Source organism: Microcaecilia unicolor, chromosome 1 (genome assembly GCF_901765095.1).
Source record: "Microcaecilia unicolor chromosome 1, aMicUni1.1, whole genome shotgun sequence".
NCBI classification, from domain to species: domain Eukaryota; kingdom Metazoa; phylum Chordata; class Amphibia; order Gymnophiona; family Siphonopidae; genus Microcaecilia; species Microcaecilia unicolor.
In genome coordinates this window covers 39,071,437-39,094,365 of record NC_044031.1, presented here as the reverse complement: position 1 = coordinate 39,094,365, position 22,929 = coordinate 39,071,437, and the positions used below count along the sequence as shown (strand labels likewise).

The window sequence follows — 22,929 nt, the reverse complement described above, 5'->3', positions numbered from 1 at the left end:
AACAGGATGGAGTCGGTTCAGAGGGCGGCTACGAAATTAGTAAGCGGTCTTGAATGCAAAAATTATAGGGACAGGCTTATGAACCTCAACATGTATACGCTGGAAGAGAGGAGAGAGAGAGAGAGGAGACATGATAGAAACTTTTAAATATCTCAAGGGCATTTATATCTCAAGGGCATTTATGTACAGGAAGAGAGCCTTTTTTCAAATGAAGGCGAGCTCTGGAATGAGGGGACATATGACAAAGTTAATAGGGAATAGGCTTCGGAGTAACCTAAGGAAGTATTATTTCACAGAAAGGGTGGTGGAGGCGTGGAATGGCCTCCCGGTGGAGGTGGTGGAGTCGAGGGCTGTTCCCGGATTTAAAAAGGCATGGGATAAGCATGTGGGACCGCTTAGGAACAGGAAGAATTAGGAGTTACAGAGGATGGGCAGACTGGATGGGTCATATGGCCTTTATCTGCCATCATGTTTCTACATTTCTATGTTACTTCTGGAGCTGCTCCCCATAAATATGTCAGCTCCTATTCTACCACTGCTGGGGCTGGCTCTGTTTGATATTTTTGTATATGATACTACAGAGAAGCTAGTAGGGAAGATTTTGTCTTTTTGCAAATGTTATAAATGTCTTCCATAAAGTTGACACTCCATATGAGCTAAAAAATGAGATGTGATCATGGGTAGGAGTGACTGGGTTTCGCTCCTGCCTTGCCTTACCCACCTAGACGATCAGAGACATAAGGTAGGCCCAGAGAGCCTACAAGATGGTGAAGTCTTTAGGAAGGAAGGAAGACTGTGTGTGTGTGGGAGGGGGAGGTCAGGAATTGGGCTGATCTTGGGGTGTGGGGCTGATATGAAAAATAGTTGAAGAGGCAGGTAATCTCTTGTGTGGGAGGCTTGGTAGGTGGGGGAATTTGGGGGGAGGGGTTCGAGAGAACAGCATGGAAAACGTAATATTCAATCCACCGCTCAGTTAGATAACCGAGTAGCGGGCTGAAAATTGCACCTGCCTAGTTGTATTTTGGGTACGATGAGATCCTGCATATTCAGTGCTGGTACCCGGAGAGGTGCCAACACTGATTCCATATCATCAAGCTGATCAATCCATAGACTGGTGGGTTGTGTCCATCTACCAGCAGGTGGAGATAGAGAGCAAACTTTTGCCTCCCTATATGTGGTCATGTGCTGCCGGAAACTCCTCAGTATGTTCTCTATCTCAGCAGGTGGTGGTCACACACAGCAGCAGCTCTGGCTAGGCCTCCAAGCCTAATTTTTAGGTTTTGTTGAGTGCCTGGGGTTGAGGGCTCTTTTGAGCAAGTGCAAACCTGGTGGTGCCAGGTCCCTCCTTTTCTCCCCCCTCCCGCTGGCTCCGTTTAAAAAAAAAACAAAAAACAATTTTTAAACGTCCTTAAAGGCGTTTATTTCGACGTTTCTTTAAACGTTCATTGCAGCTACTCACTGGGACACCAGTTCGTTACAGCTCGGAGCGGACAGCAGGTAATTTTTACCTTTTTATAGCGGGCAGGGGGTTCCCCGATTCTTCTCCTCGTGGCATATGGCGTCGGAGGGCGAGGGCGCAAAGGGACGCTCCCCGGATCGCTTGAGCGCTTCTAGAGGGGATGCGGGGGTCTTACAGCCTGATTCGCCCTTGTTGGGTGACAGTTTTGTGACCGATGAATGTCCCGGTCCTTCCTCCGGCGTGGCGGTTTTTCCCGCCATAAACGCCCATCCCCCGCTCCTCGCCTCCGCCATCTTGGCCGGCCACGCGGCTCGGACGGCTTCTTCGTGGGCCGCCCTTGAGGTTGGAGACATTAATGCCATGAACGCCCTTAATTTGGGCGAAGGCACAAAGCGGCTAAAGTTAAGCGCCGTTCTTCCCGCGCGGCTCCTTCACGGAGTGTCGCGCCGGACGCCATTTTGGATGCGCAGCATGTCTCTCCCCCGCTCTTGCGAGCGCCGGTTGAGGGTGCGTCTAGGGCTGTTGCCCAGGCTGCGGAAGTGCACAGTCTGGGGGGTTTCTCCCCCGAGTTTGTTTTGCTGCTGCATCAGGCTTTCCTCATGCAAAACGCTGCCCCTGCTCCCTCGTCTGGTAAAGAGGTTGAGGTTCCCAGAGGTAAACACCCTCGGGTTGAATCCCAGGCCTTGGAGGACTTTGTCTCCTCCGATGTAGATGAGGGCAGCGTGTCTGAGGTCTCCCAACGGTCCTTTGCGGATTCCTTGGAGGAGACGGATCCCCGCTCGGATGGAGCGGATGACCCCTCTGCAGCGGCTCTTTAGCTCAGAGGATTTGCCCAACCTGTTAGTGCAGGCCATGGGCATTTTGAAGATTTCCTCTCCGGAGGACGTCTCTCCCTCAGCCCCTGTTGGCTCCGCCATTATGCTGGGGACGTAGCGCCCGCCTAGAACCTTCCACATGCATGATGCCATGCACTCCTTAATTTCGGCTCAATGGGATGTCCCGGAAGCGAGCCTTAAAGTGGCTAGGGCTATGTCCCGCCGCTATCCTTTGCCTGAAGGTGAACGTGAGGCCTTTCTGTGGCCTACCGTGGATTCTTTAATCACTGCGGTGACTAAGAAAACGGCGTTACCAGTGGAAGGTGGCACGGCCCTAAAGGACGCCCAAGACAGAGGATTGGAGGCGGCCTTAAGGTCGTCCTTTGAGGCGGCTGCTTTAAGTTTGCAGGCCTCAGTTTGCGGCTCCTATGTGGCCAGGGCGTGCCTGACTATGGTGCAGCGGGCTTCCCCCTCGGATCTTTCCTTGAGGGCTGTTTGGCCGGCCCTGGAATCGGGCTTAGCCTATTTGGCAGACTTGCTGTATGATGTCTTGAGAGCCTCAGGTAAAGGCATGGCTCAGACAATCTCTGCGCGGCGGTGGCTTTGGCTGAAACATTGGTCTGCTGACCATGCCTCTAAATCCCGCCTGGCTAGATTGCCTTTTAAGGCAAGCTGCTCTTTGGGGTCGAGTTGGACAAAATCGTGACCGATCTCGGCACGTCTAAGGGCAAGAAGTTACCAGAGGTCAGGGCTCGGGCTAGTACTCGCCCTGGTACCTCCAGAGGACGGGCTCAGGAAGCCCGTCGGTACCCGCCCGGGCAGGTCGGGCTCCTCTGCCCTCTCTTCCTTCAAGAGGAACTTCTCCCCCAAGCAGCATTCCTTTCGCAGAGACCGCCGTCCCGGAGGTGCTCCCTCCGGTCCTCCCCCAGGGTCTCGTACCCAATGACGGGGCCTTGGTCCACGCCTCAGTGCAGATTGGAGGACGGCTGTCCTCGTTTATGGGCGAGTGGACCACAATAACTTCAGACGCTTGAGTGCTGGAAGTCATCAGAGATGGCTACAAGCTAGAGTTCTGCCGACCCTTAAAAGACGGGTTTGTACTCTCTCCCTGCAAGTCTCCGGTCAAAGCTGTGGCAGTGCAGCAGACCTTGGACAATCTGTTCCGCCTGGGGGCGGTCGTTCCGGTGCCAGAGAATCAGCCTGGCAAGGGACGTTACTCCTTTTTCTTTGTGATTCCAAAGAAAGGAGGTTCTGTACGGCCTATCCTCGACCTCAAGGGGTCCATTGGGCCTTGAAAGTTCGGCACTTTCGCATGGAGACCCTCCGCTCTGTTATAGCGGCAGTGAAGGCAGGAGAGTTCCTGGCATCCTTGGACTTCAAGGACGCGTACTTGCATATTCCCATCTGGCCTCCTCATCAACGCTTTTTGCGTTTTGCAGTACTGGCCGACACTTCCAGTTCAGAGCCCTCCCGTTCGGGTTGGCTACTGCTCCGCGGACCTTCTCCAAAGTAATGGTGGTCATCGCGGCCTTCCTGTGGAAGGAAGGAGTTCAAGTCCATTCTTATCTGGACGACTGGTTGATCCAAGCCCCTCTTATGCAGAGTGCGGCAAAGCTGTGAACCGGGTGGTTGCTCTTCGAGCTCCCTGAGGTGGATCATCAACTGGGAGAAAAGCCAGCTGCGCCCGACTCAGTCCCTGGAGCATCTGGGAGTTCGATTCGACACCCAAGTGGGCAGAGTGTTCCTGCCAGACAATTGGATTGTCAAGCTCAGGCTCAGGTGGACTAGTTCCTAGTAGCCTCTCCTATTCGGACTTGGGACTATGTGCAGCTGTTGGGCTCTATGTCGGCCACGATGGATGTAGTGCCCTGGGCCAGGGCTCATATGAGACCACTTCGACAATCTCTGCTGCTGCGCTGGACTCCGATGTTGGAGGATTATGCTGTGCGCCTTCCCTTGGACACAGCAGTGCGCAAGGCGCTGAGCTGGTGGACGCAGACAGACAAGTTGTCTGCAGGAATGTCTCTGGTGACCCCGGAGTGGATTGTCGTCACGACGGACGCCTCTTTGTCGGGCTGGGGAGCCCACTTCTTGGGAAGGACAGCGCAGGGGCTCTGGTCTCCTGCAGAGGCAAAGTGGTCTATCAACCTCCTGGAACTCAGAGCCATTCGGTTGGCGTTTTTGGAGTTCATCCCGGTACTGGCGTTGAAGCCAGTACGGGCCCTGTTGGACAATGCCACGGCTGTGGTCTATGTCAACCGCCAGGGAGGTACCAAGAGCGCCCCTCTAGCCAAGGCAGCCATGAATCTATGCCAGTGGGCGGTAGCGAGCCTAGAGCAGCTGTCAGCAGCCCACATTGCCGGAGTCATGAATGTCAAGGCGGACTTCTCAGTCGCCATACCTTGGATCCCGGAGAGTGGCAGTTATCGGCTCAGGCGTTCTTGGATATCACGAAGCGCTGGGGCCAACCGAGCCTAGATCTATTGGCGTCATCGGCCAGTTGCCAAGTGCCGCACTTTTTCAGCAGAGGACGGGACCCTCGATCTCTGGGAGTAGATGCTCTCCTCTAACAGTGGCCAACACAAGAGTTTCTCTATGTGTTCCCGCCCTGGCCCATGTTGGGCAGGGTGCTAGACCGATTGGCAAAGCATCCGGGCCGGATAATCCTGGTGGGGCTGCCAGTGGAGCAGGGTCTGTTACATCAGGGTCCCGTGGTGATGGAGGATCCCTCCCCCTTTGGGCTTACGGCCTGGCTATTGAGCGGCAGCGTCTGAGGAAGAAGGACTTCTCAGACAAGGTCATCGCCACTATGCTGAGAGCGAGGAAGCGCTCTACTTTTACTGCTTACGCCAGGGTTTGGCGTACCTTTGCAGCGTGGCGAAGCAGGCTCATTTTCTTCATTCACTGCTCCAATTTCTCCAGTGTTGGCATTCCTGCAAGAAGGTCTGGAGAAAGGCCTGTCGCTCAGTTCCCTTTAAGTCCAGGTAGCGGCCCTGGCTTGCTTCAGGGGCCGCCTGAAGGGTGCTTCCCTGGCTTCGTAGCCAGATGTGGTGCGTTTTCTCAAGGGAGGTAAGCACCTGCGCCCTCCTCTGCACTCAATGGTGCCTGCGTGGAATTTTAACCTGGTGCTCAGAGCATTACAGAAGCCGCCTTTTGAACCCTTGTTGAGGGCATCTCTGAAAGACCTGACGTTGAAAGCAGTCTTTTTGGTGGCTATCACTTCAGCCAGAAGAGTTTCTGAGCTCCAGGCACTCTCATGTCGAGAGTCTTTTCTGCAGTTCACTGAGGCAGGAGTGACTATTCGCACAGTGCCTTCCTTCCTGCCCAAGATTGTTTCTCGCTTCCATGTGAATCAGCAGCTCTGTCTCCCTTCCTTGCGTAGGGAGGACTACCCAGAGGAGTACTCTGCTCTTAAATATCTGGATGTGAGACGAGTCATCATCAGATACTTGGAAGTGACCAATGATTTCCGGAAATCGGATCATTTGTTTGTCCTGTTGGCAGGTCCTCATAAGGGTCTGCAGGCTGCTAAGCCTCCAGTGGCAAGATGGGTCAAGGAAGTCATTGCCGCGGCTTATGTGGCCGCGGGGAAGGTGCCGCCTATCCAGCTGAAGGCTCACTCCATGAGAGCTCAGGCGGCCTCGATGGCAGAGGCCGGGTCCGTCTCCTTGGAAGAGATATGCAAGGCGGCAACTTGGGCATCGGCCCATACATTCTCCAAGCATTACCGCTTGACTGTGGCGGCACGGGCGGAGGCCCGGTGTGGAGCTTCAGTGTTGAGTTCAGGGATTTCTATGTCCCGCCCTGGGTGAGTACTGCTTCGGTACATCCCACCAGTCTATGGATTGATCAGCTTGATGATATGGAAGGTAAAATTATGTATAATCATACCTGATAATTTTCTTTCCATTAATCATAGCTGATCAATCCATAGCCCCGCCCAGATATCTGTATGGTTTCTATTCTGGTTGCATTTCAGGTTCAAGTTTAGTCTTCAGTTACTTCAGGAGGACTTCGGGTTCAAGTTTTTTCACTTGGATTCTTCAAGAGTTGAGACGAGTTTGTGTTACAGTGAGCTGCTGCATTCCTCTCCCCTCCGTTTTACGGGGCTGGATTGAGACATAAATTCTGCCGGCACTCCCTCCCGCTTCGTGCGGTTGTAGGGCAGTTTTGTACCCCTCCCGCTTCGGCGGTGCTAGGGTCAGTCAGCTCCTCCCGCGGTTGCGGTTGCAGGATAAGCCAGATCCCCCCGCATCGGCGGGTGTGGTGTCCCTCCCCCGCTCCACGGGGATGAGCTGGACGGATTCCCCTCCCCCACTTGTGTGGGGATGAGCTGGGTTAATTCCCCTCCCCCACTTGTGTGGGGATGAGCTGGGTTAATTCCCCTCCCCCGTTTCGGCGGTGGTGAGCTGGGCAGAGTGTCCCTTTGTGGGTGTAATTCTCTAAGTGCTGAGTCCTGCAGATGGAGCTTTGATATCGACATACTGAGGAGTTTCCGGCAGCACATGACCACATATAGGGAGGCAAAAGTTTGCTCTCTATCTCCACCTGCTGGTAGATGGACACAACCCACCAGTCTATGGATTGATCAGCTATGATTAATGGAAAGAAAATTATCAGGTATGATTATACATAATTTTACCATATTATGGCCTAATTCAGCTTTCAGCAATTAAGCATTAAAAAAGAAAAAGAACTAGCAAACATTGACCTCCGCTGTCTGAATATTACCCCCCTTGTTCTTCATTCTTTGCAATTCTGCCAGATTGTTGGTCCCAGTGTGTTTCTGATACAGCGATGATGTGAAGGGCAGTTCTGTATATTGGCCGCCCAATATTTAAAGGGAAATGACTGTCAAAATAGTACCTAGCCGACTATCCCATGATTTTCAACGTGGAGCCGGCTGAGTATATGTCCACCACAATAGGTAGAATAACTTTGGCCAGCTCCAACTTAATCGGCCAGCGCTGGAAATCGGCTTGGCCAGTTAAAGTGAAACTGGCCAAAGTTAAACCGGATATTCAATGCCAATCACCGGAAATTGCCCGGCATTGAATATTCGAGTTTCATCGTGGACTGCGGGAGACTGCCAGGCTATGTTCCATAGTCTGAATATCAGGGTCCAGGTGCTTACATTTATGTGCCCATTGTCACATAGTAGATGACAGTAGATAGACCTGTACGGTCCATCCAGTCTGCCCATTAAGATAAACTAATTGTATGTGTAAATATTTAGAATACCAGCACATATGAGCACATATACCATGTACCTCCTTGCCGGGTGTCTAAGCACTGTTCTGCAAATACCTGCTTAATTTACATAACACGTATTTGTAAGAGGGGTGTACATGGGGTAGAGCATGAGCAGGACATAGGGATCGATATTCAGCCCGTAGCGTTAAGCGACCTGTAAGTTGCTCACAGCCATGGGTGGTGTTAATGTCGGAGATTTAATGATGGGGAATGTCTGGCCTCTGGCATTTAATATCCAAGTGCGGTAACCTACCCGCTGATATTCAGACCAGTGCGCAATTAGCTTAGTGGACAAAGTTAGGAAAACCTTTCATGGGTTCCCAAAGCTAATCCTGGAGGCACCCCAGCCAGTCAGGTTTTCAGGATATCCACAATGAATATTCATGCACTACCTCCACTGCTTGCAAACCTCTCTTTCCCACAGGCATCACTTTGCACTTGCTCACATTAAACGTCATCTGCCATTTAGATGCCCAGTCTCACAAGGTCCTCTTGTAGTTTTTCACAATCCTCTTGCGATTTAACAACTTTGAATAACTTTGTGTCATCCGCAAATTTAATTACCTCACTAGTTACTCCCATCTCTAGGTTATTTATAAATATGTTAAAAAGCAGCGGTCCCAGCACAGACCCCTGGGGAACCCCACTAACTACCCTTCTCCATTGAGAATACCGACCATTTAACCCTACTCTCTGTTTTCTATCCTTTCACCAGTTTTTAATCCACAGTAGGACACTACCTCCTACCCCATGACTCTCCAATTTCCTCTGGAGTCTTTCATGAGGTACTTTGTCAAACGCCTTTTGAAAATCCAGATACACAATATCAACCAGCTCCCCTTTATCCCCATGTTTATTCACCCCTTCAAAGAAATGTAGTAGATTGGTGAGGCAAGATTTCCCTTCACTAAATCCATGTTGTCTTTTTCTCATTAATCCATGCTTTTGAATATGCTCTGTAATTTTGTTCTTTATAATAGTCTCTACCATTTTGCCCGGCACCAATGTCAGGCTCACCGGTCTATAATTTCCCAGATCTCCTCTGGAACCTTTTTTAAATATTGGTGTTACATGGGCTATCCTCCAATCTTCTGGTACCACAATCGATTTTAAAGATAAGGCATGAGCCGTTGAAGAGGAAGGCAAGTCATGGTTCATGTACTCATGTGAAACAAGTTGCCACTGATGGCCTTTTAAAAGCGTTGTGTAGCATAGTCATCTGTAGCTACACAACGCTTTTAAAAGGCCACCAACGGCAACTTGTTTCACATGAGTACACGAACCATGACTTGCCTTCCTCTTCAACGGCTCATGCCTATCTTAATGCCTTTAAGTTAGGCATGGGCCAATAAAGAGGAAGGCAAGTCATGAGTATGAGAGTTGAAAAAAAGCTGATATAAATTTTTTTTTATGTACAGCTTTGGGATTTCTATACATAGTGTATGTTCTGCCCCAGCTTAAGACCTACTCCGATTGAGTGAATTGGACCCCTTCCAAAATAGCATTTGAATGCTTTTATTCCCTAGTACAGTGGTTCCCAAACCTGATCCTAGAGGCACCCCAGCCAGTCAGACCGATATGCTCATATCACCCCTCTCCTCAAGTCACTTCACCGGCTTCCGATCAGGTACCGCATACAGTTCAAGCTTCTCCTTCTTACCTACAAATGCACTCAATCTGCAGCCCCTCACTACCTCTCTACCCTCATCTCCCCTTACGCTCCTACCCGTAACCTCCGCTCACAGGACAAATCCCTCCTCTCAGTACCCTTCTCCACCACCGCCAACTCCAGAATCCGCCCTTTCTGTCTCGCCTCACCCTATGCTTGGAATAAACTCCCTGAGCCCATACGCCAAGCCCCCTCCCTACCCATCTTCAAATCCTTGCTCAAAGCCCACCTCTTCAATGTCGCTTTCGGCACCTAACCATTGTACCTCTATCCAGGAAATCTAGACTGCCTCAATCTTGATTGACTGCACTTTTTGTCCTTTAGATTGTAAGGTCTTTTGAGCAGGGACTGTCCTTCTTTGTTAAACTGTACAGCGCTGCGTAACCCTAGTAGCGCTCTAGAAATGTTAAGTAGTAGTAGTAGTAGTAGTATTACATATAGCAGTGATTTAACCAGAGCTGAGATTGTGATGTCATAATGCCTCATTCCACCAATGCCTAAGAGCCAACCTCATCAGTGATGTCACAATGGCTTGATTGTCCTATATTTGTCTCACTCTTGTCTATTAGATTGTAAGCTCCTTTGAGCAGGGACTGTCCTTCTTTGTTAATTGTACAGCGCTGCGCAACCCTGGTAGCACTTTAGAAATGTTAAATAGTAGTAGTAGTAGTATATCTGCAATGAGTGTTCATGAGAGAGATTTGCATGCACTGCCTCCACCTCATGCAAATCTATCTCATGAATATTTATTGTGGAGATCCTGAAAAACTGACTGGTTGGGGTGCCTCCAGGATCAAGTTTGGAAATCACTGCCCTACTAAATATTTTCTGTCAGGTTTTCCCCAGATCCTGGAATTGGGTGACTTAACTTTGTTAATTTCTTGTCGCTGAGTTGCAGGTGCTGCAGGATGGGAAGTGTGTTTCCCCAGACAACTGTCGATGTTCCTTCCTTACAGCATTCAGCATCCCCTGGTCCTTTAATCTTTCACTGGAAGAAAGAACACAGGAGCATCCAGTGGGTACCATCATACACCACCAGTGTAATAGATGGTAAGTAACTGGGCACTCAAACCAAGCAGTGGGCTCAAATCGGGCTGGGATATATGAAGACCATCATATACCACTATGTTAATTGAACAAGCCCTCGGTACAGGTAGCAGCCTTAGACATGGGCAGAGAGGCAGCTGAGTGATGCCCTGGGACATATTTCATAATTCAGTCATTTTAGATCCATCCTCTGAGGATAACTCCAGTAGGTTAAAGATGAATTGCCTCAGTCTGTGTATGGCTCTGTGTGTGTTTGAATGTGTTTGAATAATCACCTTGATAGGCAAAACCTTCAAACGTGGGAATATTATTATCAATTAAATCAAATCCTGACTCATATATATTTCATATCTTATGTTCTTTTATTACTACTACTACTATTTAGCATTTCTATAGCGCTACAAAGTGTTCGCAGCGCTGCACAAACACAGAAGAAAGACAGTCCCTGCTCAAAGAGCTTACAATCTAATAGACAAAAAATAAAGCAAGCAAATCTTTTATCTCAAAAGTACCAGATAATAACGCTACTATTCGAGGTACTCGATTGTATCAATTTTCTATTACTAGCCATGAATTTTATGTATTAACATTTTTTGTAATATTTTCTTTTAAAAAACATTTTAAAGTCTTCCAAATTTTTCAAAGGACCATTGGAAGTAGCATCTTTCAGATGAGTTGTCAAATATATAAACTTGCAGCTCATTTTATCTCATCATCGCTCCTACTAATATATTTAAATATAACAAATCACTCGTGTTAACAAATCCTAAAATCGTCCATTCTTCAAATGTAATCATAATTCTGAACTCTTAAGTTAAATATCCATCAGTGGTGTTCTGGAGCCAGCTCACACCGGCTCTGCAGAGCCAGTTGTTAATTTTTGAACAATTTTGCAAGCCGGTTGTTGTACTCTCAGCCGGGACTTGAAGGTTTTTTGTTTTTTTTTTCACATTTGTACCCCGCACTTTCCCACTCATGACAGGCTCAATGCGGCTTACATGGGGCAATGGAGGGTTAAGTGACTTGCCCAGAGTCACAAGGAGCTGCCTGTGCCTGAAGTGGGAATCGAACTCAGTTCCCCAGGACCAAAGTCCACCATCCTAACCACTAGGCCACTCCTCCATTGCCACTAGGCCACTCCTCCACTCAGCAGGAGGCTGGAGGCATGCATGCCCAAACACACCAGCTGTCACCGGATATTGGTGCATGCGTGGTGTGTGGCAACCCTGCCTCCTCATGCTGCACTGCAGGCAAGAGATTTGTGTGCTCGTGGGCTGGCTCGCTCACCTCAGCAGCGCTCCTGATCACAGCCCAGCTGGTTGTGGAGCTGTACCGCACAGTCCAACGCTCCGAGTTCAACCTCAACTTGGCTGCCCCGCCGCTGTCCTCCTGAGAATTCAGCTGCCAGAGAGGACGGAGGAGAGCTCTGCTGGCTGCTGGGCTGATCGTTGCTACAGAAGTGCACAGCAGCAGCATTACCCTCTGGTAAGAATTGCTGCCCTTCCTGCTGCCCCAAGCATCAATAATTTTGTCCTTTCAGCTTCTTCCCTCCCGCATCCGCTCCCTCCCTCAACCTCTCCCCCCCCCCCGCCCCAGTTCTCCAGACCGAACCATTACCGTATCTGCAGCAGGCAGTGGTTAGGACAGGATGCCGGCGTCGGGGTCCTTCTGCTGCCACGTCCCACCTACTCTGATTCAACTTGCTGTTTCCGCGTAAGCAGGACGCAGCAGTCAAAGGACACCATCGGAACCAAGGAGGTTTGAAGTGAGCCTATCTAGTCCATGGTAAGCAAGGAAGCCAGTTTGGTTAATCTCTGTTTTCACTCCCCCGCACAGCTGTCATCTCCTCTAGTACACTCAAACCAAAGCAAGCAAACCTATGAGCTGCTGCATCCACGTTGTTGTTCTTTATTGTTTGTCCATCTGTAACAAGTCTAAAGCTGTTTCAATTGGATAGGTAGTGCCTTAAAGGGTAGAAGTCAAATGTTTTGGGGGGTTTTTTTTACTTATTGGACAGCTTTTTAATTTATTTGAAAGCTTCCCATATAGATATAAATATCATGAAATAACAAATGAATATCAGTAAAACATCTTTAAAAATTATTATAGCTGGTAGAAACAGCAATTTTAAACTCTGTAGTTTGTTCTCATTTTTCTACACTAAAAATAATAATAATAATAATAAATAATTAAATACACTGTATACAATACAGATGGCCAAATTTCAGTGAGAATATCCTGTTTCCTGATGGGTTCATCTTAAATGTTGTTGTAATCTACCTTGGGAAGCCTGGTGTTATAAAGATGATGGAATATATATTGAAATTAAATGGAAGTAGAATTAAACTCTCCTTTCATTGGGGCACACGGAATCAGATCTTAATCTGTTTTGTAGAAGTTTATCTTTTAGATACACAAATGGATTATTCTGTTTTGAACATGTTTCAGGGGCAAGTGGTTTTATTAGTCAAAATTAAAAATAAATATTTTGTTTCATGCAGATTTCTTTTGTTTAAACATAAATGGGCCATAAGCCCCTAATGCAGCCCATATTGGTTTTCTTATATTTTGTTCTTGTGATAACTTATACTGTGCCAAAACCGAAAACTCTTATCTCTGTCTGGTCAATAATAAAAGGAGCTCATTGTGAACGCTGTCCACCCTAAAAGGTTATTTTGTGGCTGTACATGAAGAATTGTGATATTGAATAAACGTATGTGTGTGTCCCTAGTCATGATGCATCCTAAGTTTATATACTCCTTTCAAGAAATCCAGTTAATCTTTTAACTTATTAGTGGAGCATAACCACAGAGGCTTAGTATGGTCGCGTTTTCAATATGGTAATACTAGGGCCCAGCTAAGGAAGAGCCAGGTTATTTTGAGTTAGTCTTCACTGGACCAAACTTGCTTTCCTTGTGCCATCACCATCCAGCTGGATAGGCAGTGTCTTAAAAGATGGAGGATAAAGGATTATGTTTTTTTTTAAACATTTATCACACATTATTCCAAGCAAAGTCGGGTTCAATATGGCTTACGTTTGAAAATACAGTGAGACAGAATAATAGAATTCAATTATATCATGGGAACAAATAGATGGAAATGTCTGAAACATTTAACAAAAGTTGAGATTAGCATATATATGATATATACCCAACTGAGCATTTAAACGTTTGTCCTTTAATGATACCATATGTTCAGAAATCCATAGCCATTTAGTATAGGCAGTTATTCAAAGATTATCACATTCATACACCAGAACTTGCATCCATCACATTGCAAAAGAGTACATCCAAAATTTAATTTTTATTTCCTTATTTCTATCTTCCAAAATTCCAGACAGCAGACGTACAGATCAGTAGGAGGACCCAAAGCACTGCAAAACCATGTGCATATCCTTTGTATCAATAATGTATAATACATAGTAACATAGTAACATAGTAGATGACGGCAGAAAAAGACCTGCACGGTCCATCCAGTCTGCCCAACAAGATAAACTCATATGTATATACCTTACCTTGATTTGTACTTGCCTTTTTCAGGGCACAGACCGTACAAGTCTGCCCAGCAGTATTTCCCACCTCCCAACCACCAGTCCCGCCTCCCATCACTGGCTCTGGCACAGACTGTATAAGTCTGCCCTCCACTATCCTCACCTCCCAACCACCAACCCCTCTTCCCCCACCTGCTCCGCCACCCAATTTCGGCTAAGCTAAGTTACATACAACAACATAGATATGTACAGTTTTTTGTTTCTGTCAAGTCCCACCAGCCAAATAAATAGACTTCTGCTCTGCCACTCCCTGCCAGCAAAGGAATGCCTAGCATGCCTGCATGGGTAGTAAGGTAGAGAAATGTATTGTGCCCCCCCCCCCCCCCACCACACACACACACCCAAATTGCAGGGCTGGCTAAGCCCGGAGAGAGAGTCTGTTGTTAAAACTTTACCAGCTAACTCTCTCCCTGGGAATAGCCAGCTCTGCAATTTGGGGGAGGGGCGCAGAGGTAGACCGGGGGGGGGGGGGGGGGGGAGCACAGAGGTGGACCAGGGAGAGAGCCTGTTGTTAAAAATTTACCATCTCCATCCACCAATTACCTAAATCTGCAAATACAGTAACAGACTATGGCAGTATGGCATTATGAGGAAACACAATAGTATAGGTAATTGGTGGATGGAGAGATATGGGTTGTTCCACCTAAGGTGTTTCCATGGGGGGGGAGGGTGGGAGGGGGATTAAAACATAGAAAAATGTGGTTGGGGGTCTCAAGTATGCGGAGAAATTATGTATCTATATTGATTGGAATGCATTATGGTATTTCTTGCCTGTTATCATTTATTGACTGCTTCCGCTGCCAGTGGAGTGCGGTTGCAGTCTGTTCTTCCTCTCTATTTGTATTGATGAGAACCTCAATAAAGATGATTTAAAAAAAAAAAAAATTACCAGCACACCACTGATCCAGATCCACTGCCAACATGGCCAATGTTTTGTGGTCTGTATCTGGGGAGTGGTCCAACATTCTCGGCAATCCAACCCATTCTAAGTACATTAAAAATACATAAAATTCAAGGTTAGTAATAGAAGATTGATGCAATCGAGTACCTCAAATAGTCGTGGCATTATCTGGTACTTCTGAGGTAAAAGAACATAAGATATGAAATATATATGAGCCAGGATTTGTGTTTGAATAATAGCATGCATGTTGGTATCAGGTATATGCATATGAGTATCGGTGGAGTGGAGGGAAAGCTGACTCCTGTTATAGCATCCTTTTGAAATGACTGTGCGATCGACCTCATCTCCATTGCTGATATGCCTGGTTTTTTTCTTTCCAGCATCTGTCAGGATGGAGCTTTTACTTGCACTCAGGAGGACTGCAATGGTAAGCAAATTCCTCTGAGACTTCAGGCAGAGGATGTTGATAAGAAGGGACTTGAGCCCTGCAATGCACTGGCGTAGGAAGGGGGGGGGGGCGGTGGGGCGGTCCGCCCCGGGAGCACGCCGCTGGGGGGGTGTCGGCTCCGCTGGTTCACTGCTCTCTCTACCCCGGAACAGGTTACTTCCTGTTTCGGGGCAGAGAGAGCAGGGAACCAGCGGAGCCGACGCAGCTCCCAGTGACTGCACTCGGGGCGGAGCGGTCCTCCCGCCCGCCCCCATTGGTAAGAATGCACTCTGGAGGGGGGGGGGGGGTTGCGCGCTCCGGGGTGTGCGTTCGCGTGCCGAGGGGGTGTACTGCACCCGGGGGGGTGCGCAGCGGTGAACCGCCCCAGGTGTCAGCTGCCCTCGCTACGCCGCTGCTGCAATGGTAAGCAAATTCCTCTGAGACTTCAGGCAGAGGATGTTGATAAGAAGGGACTTGAGCCCTGCAATGCACTGGCGTAGGAAGGGGGGCGGTGGGGTGGTCCGCCCCAGGAGCACGCCGCTGGGGGGGTGTCGGCTCTGCTGGTTCACTGCTCTCTCTACCCTGGAACAGGTTATTTCCTGTTTCGGGGCAGAGAGAGCAGGGAACCAGCGGAGCCGACGCAGCTCCCAGTGACTGCACTCGGGGCGGAGCGGTCCTCCCGCCCATCCCCATTGGTAAGAATGCGCTCCGGAGGGGGGGGTTGCGCACTCCGGGGGGGGGGGGGTGCGTTCGCGAGCCGAGGGGGGGGTGCGCCGTGCTGCACCCGGGGGGGGGGCGCAGCGGCGAACCGCCCCGGGTGTCAGCTGCCCTTGCTACGCCGCTTCTGCAATGGTAAGCAAATTCCTCTGAGACTTCAGGCAAAGGATGTTGATAAGAAGGGACTTGAGCCCTGTCTAATCCACATCCAGGGTACTGAGAATAGGGTCCCTGGTAGAGCTGCGAGCCCAGTGCTTCCCAGAGTACCTTTCTCTGGTGGCACAGTCTACCCCAAAAGATGCTCTTGTGCTTATTGCAGAAGTCATGTCCTGCTGTAATTGTGCATGTCTGTCTATTTCTTTGTGTCTGTCTGTCTGTTTGTATGTGTACGTAGATGTTCCTTGTTTTCTCCTCCCTTTCTTTTGAGAGAGTGAGGGGTGGTTTGTTTGCAGTATTAGTCTCCCAACCCTGTTACTACACTGTTGTCTGTGAAGCTGATGTATTAGCCCAGTGGTATTCACTTCCAGCTCTTGAGGGCCACCAACACGTCAGGTTTTCAGGATATCCCTAATGAATGTGCATGAAAGAGATTTATTTATTTAGTTAGTTATTAGGATTTATTTACCACCTTTTTGAAGGAATTCACTCAAGGTGGTGTACAGTAGGGATAAATCAAACAAAAGCAATAGACAATAACAGCAGTAAAATTATTCAAATAACAAGACACTCACTTTAATATTCCCTTATCTCTTGTTTGTCCTGTTTGTCTGGCCTAATTAGATTGTAAGCTCTGTCGAGCAGGGACTGTCTCTTCATGTTCAAGTGTACAGCGCTGCGTACGTCTAGTAGCGCTTTAGAAATGATAAGTAGTAGTAGTGGTCTTCAACATAGGCCTCACGGCCCTTAATAATATTGCCACTGCTTCACAATCTGAATGTCCTGAAGACAGCAACACAATGTAACCTGAGTGAGCGTGCCCATTTTTGCAAAACTGTGTATTAATGCTCTGTTTTGCATGTTTTTGCATTGTAGCAGCTTGTTAATGGAGAATCTAAATAAACCTTCAACTGTAGTGAAATAACTTCACAGCTTCATATATCTGCTTCAATATTCTGTCACTGTACTGGTTTCTACCATCTCTGCTAGTACGTTATTCTAGGTATCTGGCACCCTCTTAGAAAAGTACAGTATTTTTCTCATGTTTCTTCTGTACCTCCCTTCTCCCTAGTTCATATGTGATCTCTCGTCTTTGAACATTTTTTTACAACGGAACATCTGTCCTTCTTGTGATTCATTGAAGCCTGTCAAACACTTGAATGTTTCTAAGCTGATTCAGCAGGTCAGCCTTTCCGGTTCCAGTGTAAACGGTGCCCTTTCTCTCTGCAGTGGACTGCCGGTGGTCTCCGTGGTCTCCTTGGTCCCAGTGTTCCATGACATGTGGGAATGGGGTGCAGACCTCTATACGGTACCAGAGCCAGCAGCGTCTATATGAGGGGAAGGAGTGTCTGGGCGCCCCCGTACGCCAGCGACAGTGCACCCTCCAAGATTGCAGTAAGAGACGTGGAGACTTCCTTTATGCACTGTTTACAGTCTAATGATGTATGTTGCCATGTTGTCTCTGATATTAGAATACAGTATTTCTCCACTTCCAACAATCCAACTACATTCTATGTTGGATACTCTTCCTCAACTCTCCTTCCCAGGGGTGTAGCCAGACACCCAATTTTAGGTGGGCCTAGGCCCCAGATAGGTGGACAGAAGAACCCTGCCCTGTCCCACAAGTAATTTGGTCTCTCCCTCTCTTGCCTGCATGCCATATGGTCTCTCAACCCCCCCACCCCCACCCCCCACTTACTTTTTAAATAGCAGATTTTCACCAGCAACAAGCAGCAACTAATACACACCGCTCATGTTGGCCCCACAGCCTTCCCTCTGATACAACTTCCTGTTTCCACATAGGTGGGAATCCATCAGAGAGAAGGCTGTGGGGCTGGTGCGAGCAATATTTATCAGTCACTGTTCGCTGCAGGTGAAGATCTGCTATTTACAAGGTATGCAGGAGGGACAGTTGTTGGAAGTTTTTGGCTGGTGGGGCTTGGGGATCCCTGCCAGCCACATCATAGGTGTGGTGCTACTGGGTGGGCCTGGGCCCACCCTTGGCTACCTCACTGCTCCTTCCTCGAATGATCACATTAATAAGTGGGTAATATTTCTCCTATTATTGTGCAGTTGCCTCTTGGTCTGGTTGTCAAGCAGATTGTTTGACACAGTTTTTGACACACCAGTATTTCTCTGACCATAGCACGTATATAAACATCTATTCCATTTATGCTGGTTTATGCTAATTCTGTTTCTTTTCCCTTCTTTTTCCTTCACCTGTAAATGTTCCTTTTACTCTGGTATCATGTTTATTATGTTCAAAATGACGTCTACCTGCCTCCATCTTATACAACCATCTTAAGACCCTGTATATGACCAAATTCCTCACCTCATTTTGCCCTTGTAGATTTAGTTGCAGACACAATCTGGGGTGGGTATTCAGAGCAGTGTAACTGGGCAGGAGAGGCTCCTTTCATTCCTGGATGTACGCTGACTTGCCGCTTCTTATCCCCAGAGTGTCCGCAAGGTGAGCACTGGAGAAGACCCTTGCCAGACGCAGCATTCTGCGAGCGGACGTGTCAGGAGATCTACGAGGAGCCCCAAAAGAACTGCAGTTCAGGAGAAACTCAGGGCTGCGTGTGCGAGGCAGGACGGTACCGGAGTGTGAGCAGACTGTGTGTCACTGCTGCTCATTGTGAGTGCATCCAGGGTGACCATGTCTATCTGGTAAGAAAAATGAGGTTGTGATATTTTATGCTTATGTCTGTGTGGTAGGGACAGATCCAAAGAAATTATTCAGCTAGACATAGCCTCTGATCTGATGAAATGATGTTAGTTTGTATTTGGTAATGCTACCCCGTTCTACTATGGTCCAGAAAACTTCAAGGAATCTCTCGCTCTCACCTTACAGCATCCAAGTTTGAGATCCAGTGGGAGCCCTGATTTGACTGGTTTCTCATGTTTGCTCCGTATCACAGTGTTGGCTCTGTTGTGACAGTGATCTCTGCTGTTTGTTGTAAATTCCAGTGTCAGCCTTTTTATGGCTGTGATCTCTTTTCTTTGTCTGTATCTTGATGTCAGTCCCAATGTGATTGCAGCCTCTCAAGTTTGAACAAAACAAAGAGAACTGCTGTCACAAAATGACTACTAACAACTGAATAGTATATCAAAATAGCGGAGAAAGCCTCAAAAAGCTTCCAGGTCTTGAATTGATCTGTTGAAGCTATATCGGGTCAAAAGACCCTGCTTTCATCATTGGCACAAAAAAACGCTACTGCTTGGACTAATTTAAATTTCATTAATTTTTGTGCCAATGATGAAAGCAGGGTCTTTTGACCCGATATAGCTTCAACAGATCAATTCAAGACCTGGAAGCTTTTTGAGGCTTTTTCCGCTATTTTGATATACTATTCAGTTGTTAGTAGTCATTTTGTGACAGCAGTTCTCTTTGTTTTGTTCACTGATGAAGTCGATCTGCAACCGGACATAGATTTGGATATTAGTCTCTCAAGTTTGACCTAAATCCCAACATCTGCTTGAATAGGATATGTTTCTGTGAATCCTGATGTGCACTCCAGTGCGACTGTACCTCTCTGCTGTGTGTTACAGTGTTAGGTTCAGTATGGCCGTGATCTCCACTGTTTTATGTGATAACATTTGGGGGGGGGGGGGATACTAGGCACTGCCCATTTTTCTTCCCCTCCCCCTTACTTTCCTTTGACTCCTACCAAACTTTGAATTAATACCTTAGCTGGTGGTGATCCCCAAACCCTGCCAGATGAAGAAATCCAGAGGTGTGTCAGAATTCCGGATGCGAGTTGCCGTTGCCAGAGCCACTAGTATGTTGAGTATTGGTGTGCTCCCGGAAGAACCGAACGTGCTTGCGGTGCTGACATCAGTGTGGATTTCTTTTGTTGACTTACCTCTGGATTTCTTCAGCTGAGTGGGGAGGGGGCTTGGGGAATCTCCACCAGCTACCAATGGTGCATCCAGCTGTTGGGGGGCATGTTTAAGGCAAAAGTTTTGGTGTAAGTTCCCTTGTGACTGTGATCTCTCTACTCTCCTGTTTCCTGGTGTCAGCTTTAGTGTGATTGCAGTCTTCCTTTTTTTACTTTCTATGTTTTGCTGCTGTGAGCTCTGATGTGATTGTAATCTCTTCTCTTTGCTGTTTGTGTGATCTCTGGTATGATTCTGTTGTCATCTGTTTGCTTATCCCTGTGTTACTGTGGGATCTGATGTCTCCTTTTTGCTGTTTATCCTGGTGCAAGAACAGGTGTGACTAAATGATTTCTCCTGTTTTGCTGTGTGTCTCAGTATCGGCCCCATTGTTACTGTGATTGGTCCTCATTGCCCTGTATTCTGGTGTAAGCTCTGGTGTCACTCTGATCTCTACTGTTTATATTCCAATTTTTGCTCTACTGTAACTATGATCTCTCCTGTTTGTTCGTATCCCAGTGTGAACTCCAGTGTTATTCTGGTCTCTCTTGTTTCTGTGTATGGTTATGGTTTATTTTATTTACTAAACCACCTGCCAAGTCATGCAAGCCAAGGGAGTTTACAGGCTACAATTGAGCCAAAAGAAACAAAAATCCACTAACAAACAGGACAGGATAGAAAGGAGACTGAGTTAGTGCATCCCAAAAGGGGACAGGAGAAGAGTCATAGATATCCTGGCAGCATAAACCACACCCTACTCCCAAATTCAGTCTTATCCATTGAATGCCAGCAAAAATAAGTAGGTTGTTTTAAGGGTTACCGTGAATTAGATGTAGGTTCGTTCTAAATGGAGAGAGAAAGAGGCAGATTGTTCCATAATGAAGGGGCAATGAAGAAGAAAGCACTTTGCCGTGTACTTTCTAAGTGGGCACGTGATACCAGAGGAATCTATAGGTGCTGTTCATCACCAGAGTGAGGCACGCAAATGGGTGTATGGAGAATGACTAAGAAAGTAAATAGTGAGGTATACCATTGTGTAAAGGTTTGTAGGTCAGAGCCAAAATCTTGAAGTAAATTCTAAACTGTTCAGGAAGTCGATGATGTTGAAAAAGTAAAGGAGTTGTATGATCAAATTTCCGCACATGGCACAAAAATGAAAAGGTAAAAGCATCTGCCACAAGGTAACAAGTGTATTGCAGAGATTGACCATGTTATACTAGTGGGACATCTGATATAAATAACTGAATCTGCAGTGCCCACTGCTCCAATACAGAAACCTTTATTATGATTCAAAACCTGTTGAGTCATGCTTGTTCTGAGGAAAGGAACTGTGACCCTGATGCAGATAAAGGAAATGTGGGCAATGCAGTCATATCAATCCCCAGACTGCCTGGAGTCCAGAAAACATCCAGAATGACATCAAAAGACATTCCTGTGGGTTTTTCAAGCCATAACATAAATGGCACAGCCAGTCACCTTCTGTGATGTTATCAGATCATCAGATATTACTGATAGCAAAATTATATCAAAACCTTTAGCAACTTCAACGTTCATCTGAGCTCAGCTAGACCTACTCATCTGAACTGATCTACAACTTTAATCTTATCATCAGAACACTTCAGAGCGAGCATTGCCTATAAAGATAAACACCTGCTACTCTAGTTGTTCCAAAGAGAGATTTGCAACTCATGCAGGTTGTATGGTCAAGATCTAAATCACTTTGGGGTAACAAGCTGGTGGCACTTATTCTGTGTCTCAGAAGTGTGTGTGTTCATTCTAGCATTTAAAGAACTGATATTTTACTTTTATTCTGTGAGATTCTAAATGTTTATATGCTACTTTTATTTTTCAGTTATTTCTTTATTCATTTATTTGCTTACACTTTATCTTTGTAACTAGTTCGTATTCTACATGTAAAGAAATTATTTGTTATTTCTATCAGTTACATGTTATTTAGGCTAGTAGTATAAACATATATGTGAGCATCTCTGGGAAATGGTGACTAAAGTCTCATTAAAAAACTGACCATTCTCAACATTTTGGATCTGTCATGGGTCGATAAGAACTATGAAAAAGTTACATGTTTGAACTTCTGGAACTTTTTTATTTTTTTCACATAAAAGTATAGGGGTTGGACTGTTGTATTACAAATTGTTTACGCTAACAGAATTCATTAAAACATAATTTTTTGTTTCTGGTGATTTTAATCTCCTTTCCCCAGAGATGGTCACATATTAGAAGGATTTAGAGCTCATTACAGCTAATTGGGAGAAGTGGGTTTAATAATAACAACCTGAGTGCAGAACATAATTTAGTATTTGCACGTCTCTACCTAGACTGCCCAGTAGGAGTTAGTTTACTCCTACAAAACCCTGATGGCTGTATTCTGAATAGACTGAAGCCTATTCCCATATATGCCACATTACAATATTGAGGCGAGAAGTAATCAGGGAACGGAGAAGTATATGCCGGGAGGGTTCATCTAGGTAACATGGACCAACTGAAAGTGTCTTAAGGTGATGAAACAGGACATAGCAATAGCAGCTATCTGAGGTTCGAAGGAGAGTTGATAATCAATATAACACAAGGTATTTAAATGAATCTACTATAGTAATGGGAGAACCAAAAATCTGGGAGCAAGAGATGGATGAGAGGGGTGACTGGTAATCCAAGATGCTGCAGTTTTTGCAGGATCCAGGACAAGGTGGTGTGCTTGCAGCCAGGTTGCAACAGAGGCCATGCAATGCTGAAGCTGGAACCAATCAGGGTTAAGCAGATCTAGATATCCTACAAAGAGAATATATGCATAGTGAAATGTGTTCACACCATGATCCTGAATTAAGGTAGCTAAGGGAACAAGAAAGATTCTAAATAGGAGGGGAGTGAGCATTCAGCCCTGTTGCGGAGGCAAGATAAAGGGTGAGTGAAAGACACCGAGGATAACATAGATGCTGTGAAGGTGCGTCCTTGTGGAAAGGAGTTGAACCACAAGACTACACCACTCAGTCCAATCTCTGTAAATCTGGTCAGTAGAACGGTATAATCCACCAGTTCAA

At 46.9% G+C, this 22,929-nt stretch overlaps 1 protein-coding gene across 1 annotated transcript in view; it reads left to right on the top strand.

Moving 5' to 3' along the window:
• LOC115465678 (SCO-spondin-like) overlaps nucleotides 1-22,929 on the top strand; it is a 537,587-nt gene that overhangs the window by 501,020 nt on the left and 13,638 nt on the right. Inside the window, exons 106-109 of the mRNA XM_030196374.1 lie at nucleotides 10,095-10,246; nucleotides 15,075-15,121; nucleotides 17,225-17,389; nucleotides 18,453-18,664. Of these exons, the coding sequence (XP_030052234.1) occupies nucleotides 10,095-10,246; nucleotides 15,075-15,121; nucleotides 17,225-17,389; nucleotides 18,453-18,664 (576 nt within the window). The remainder of the gene's footprint in view (nucleotides 1-10,094; nucleotides 10,247-15,074; nucleotides 15,122-17,224; nucleotides 17,390-18,452; nucleotides 18,665-22,929) is intronic.